The following is a 1,831-nucleotide window of genomic DNA, read 5'->3' on the forward strand; positions in this document are numbered from 1 at the left end:
GGAATGAATTTTCTCCTTTCAGAAAGCATGTAAATTTTATTCTCCAATACTACTACTGGCCGTTGCTTAACATGTTTGGATGCTGTAAGTATAATAAATGCCAAACGCGACAACTAAGAGAATGTTCGCATTAATATTCATATTCATTCAAATAAATTGGCGAGCCAATATATTTTTTGTGTCTATTCCATTCTCAAACAATCATTGCGGTATGTCAATTAATCGTGACCGTCACCAACCAATCGGTAGTATTAATGTAGTGGACGGGGTACGATGCTCGCTCCAAACTACCATCAACGACGGTACTTCATTAAAATAGCTTGCATTTTTTAAATATAAAACAACGGAATGCATTATTGAGCTACCATCGGTCGGTGAAGAATCGGTCGGGGAGAATGAAACATAAATTTACAAACAAGCCGTTTTGTGTTTAACTTTACCCTCCGACATGAGCAAAGATTACAATAAAAGAAAACTGAATCAAAAGAAAATTGAATTGGAAAAGGTTTTTTCCAATCATCGAAACTGACAGGTTTAGTACCCAGCCCAGCCCTATGTCGACATATTTTCGAACACAAGCGATCAAAGTAGTTCGAAACCCTACCAAAAGAGCGCGTTGTCAAAGCCACGCAAAATGGCGCCACTCGCGTAGCGTCACCACAGCTTGGGCTAAAAATGGAACATGAAGCCGCACAGAATGACAATGGAAACGGTTAAAAATTGCTTCCATCCTTGGTACTGCACAATTTGTGCGACGAATCTTACTGGTTGAATTGACTTAACCTAATAATGGTACCAGTTTTTCCATAGGGCATCACACGAAAACGGAAAAAAACAGTAACTATCAAGACAATTAACTAAACCCAACGAAGCAATCGACAATGCACTCTCTTTCAATGAACATTTGGTGGCCCTGAAAAGGGCCGTTTTTGTGTTCCAAACACGGGAGTCGATGCAAGTCGATTTACGCACGCTCGCCACGGATTCGCCGAGCCAGCTGGATGTCCTTGGGCATAATCGTAACGCGCTTGGCGTGGATGGCGCACAAGTTCGTGTCCTCGAACAAGCCTACCAGATAGGCTTCGCTGGCCTCTTGCAGAGCCATGACGGCGGAACTCTGGAAGCGCAGATCGGTCTTGAAATCTTGCGCGATTTCACGCACCAGGCGCTGGAAAGGCAGCTTGCGGATCAGCAGCTCCGTCGATTTCTGGTAACGACGGATCTCACGCAAGGCAACGGTTCCCGGCCGATAACGATGCGGCTTCTTAACACCGCCGGTGGCCGGTGCACTCTTCCGTGCAGCTTTCGTGGCCAATTGCTTACGCGGCGCTTTGCCACCGGTGGACTTGCGCGCTGTCTGCTTGGTACGAGCCATCACTTTTTCTACGTCTTTAAACGGATGTAAAACTTTGCCAAACTTCGGAGAAACCTGGGTTCGAACGTACGGACACTTTCGGAATGCGATTTTTCACAAAATTGCCGGTTATATAGGTGAACAATTCACGTACACATCCTCAGGTGTATTAACGAACGAATTCACGCACACATCCTCAGGTGTATTAACGAACGAATTCACGCACACATTGCAAGGGAAGTTAACGAACGAATTCACGCACACATCCACGTTAAGAGCTCTGCGCAACGCCACACACACCAGCTTAAAGCAATCGACACATCGCGCACGCACACACTCAAACGTTTGCGACTTCACGCACCCATTCTAATGTCGAATGCGACTTTCACGTACACATCCACGGAATTGCTCTTTCCGCGCAGTATAAATATATGAAAAATTTTCAATTTTGTTCATTGCAAGTTTATTTTTTGACTG

At 44.8% G+C, this 1,831-nt stretch overlaps 1 protein-coding gene across 1 annotated transcript; it reads right to left on the reverse strand.

Annotated features, from left to right (window-relative positions):
- Positions 1–964: 964 nt before the first annotated feature.
- Positions 965–1,416, reverse strand: LOC128276923 (histone H3). Its single transcript, XM_053015383.1, has one exon. The coding sequence runs from the start codon at positions 1,373–1,375 to the stop codon at positions 965–967; it is 411 nt and encodes a 136-aa protein (XP_052871343.1). The 5' UTR covers positions 1,376–1,416.
- Between the last annotated feature and the right edge of the window lie 415 nt (positions 1,417–1,831).

The sequence above is a fragment of the Anopheles cruzii genome, unplaced genomic scaffold (assembly GCF_943734635.1).
Source record: "Anopheles cruzii unplaced genomic scaffold, idAnoCruzAS_RS32_06 scaffold03063_ctg1, whole genome shotgun sequence".
NCBI lineage: Eukaryota > Metazoa > Arthropoda > Insecta > Diptera > Culicidae > Anopheles > Anopheles cruzii.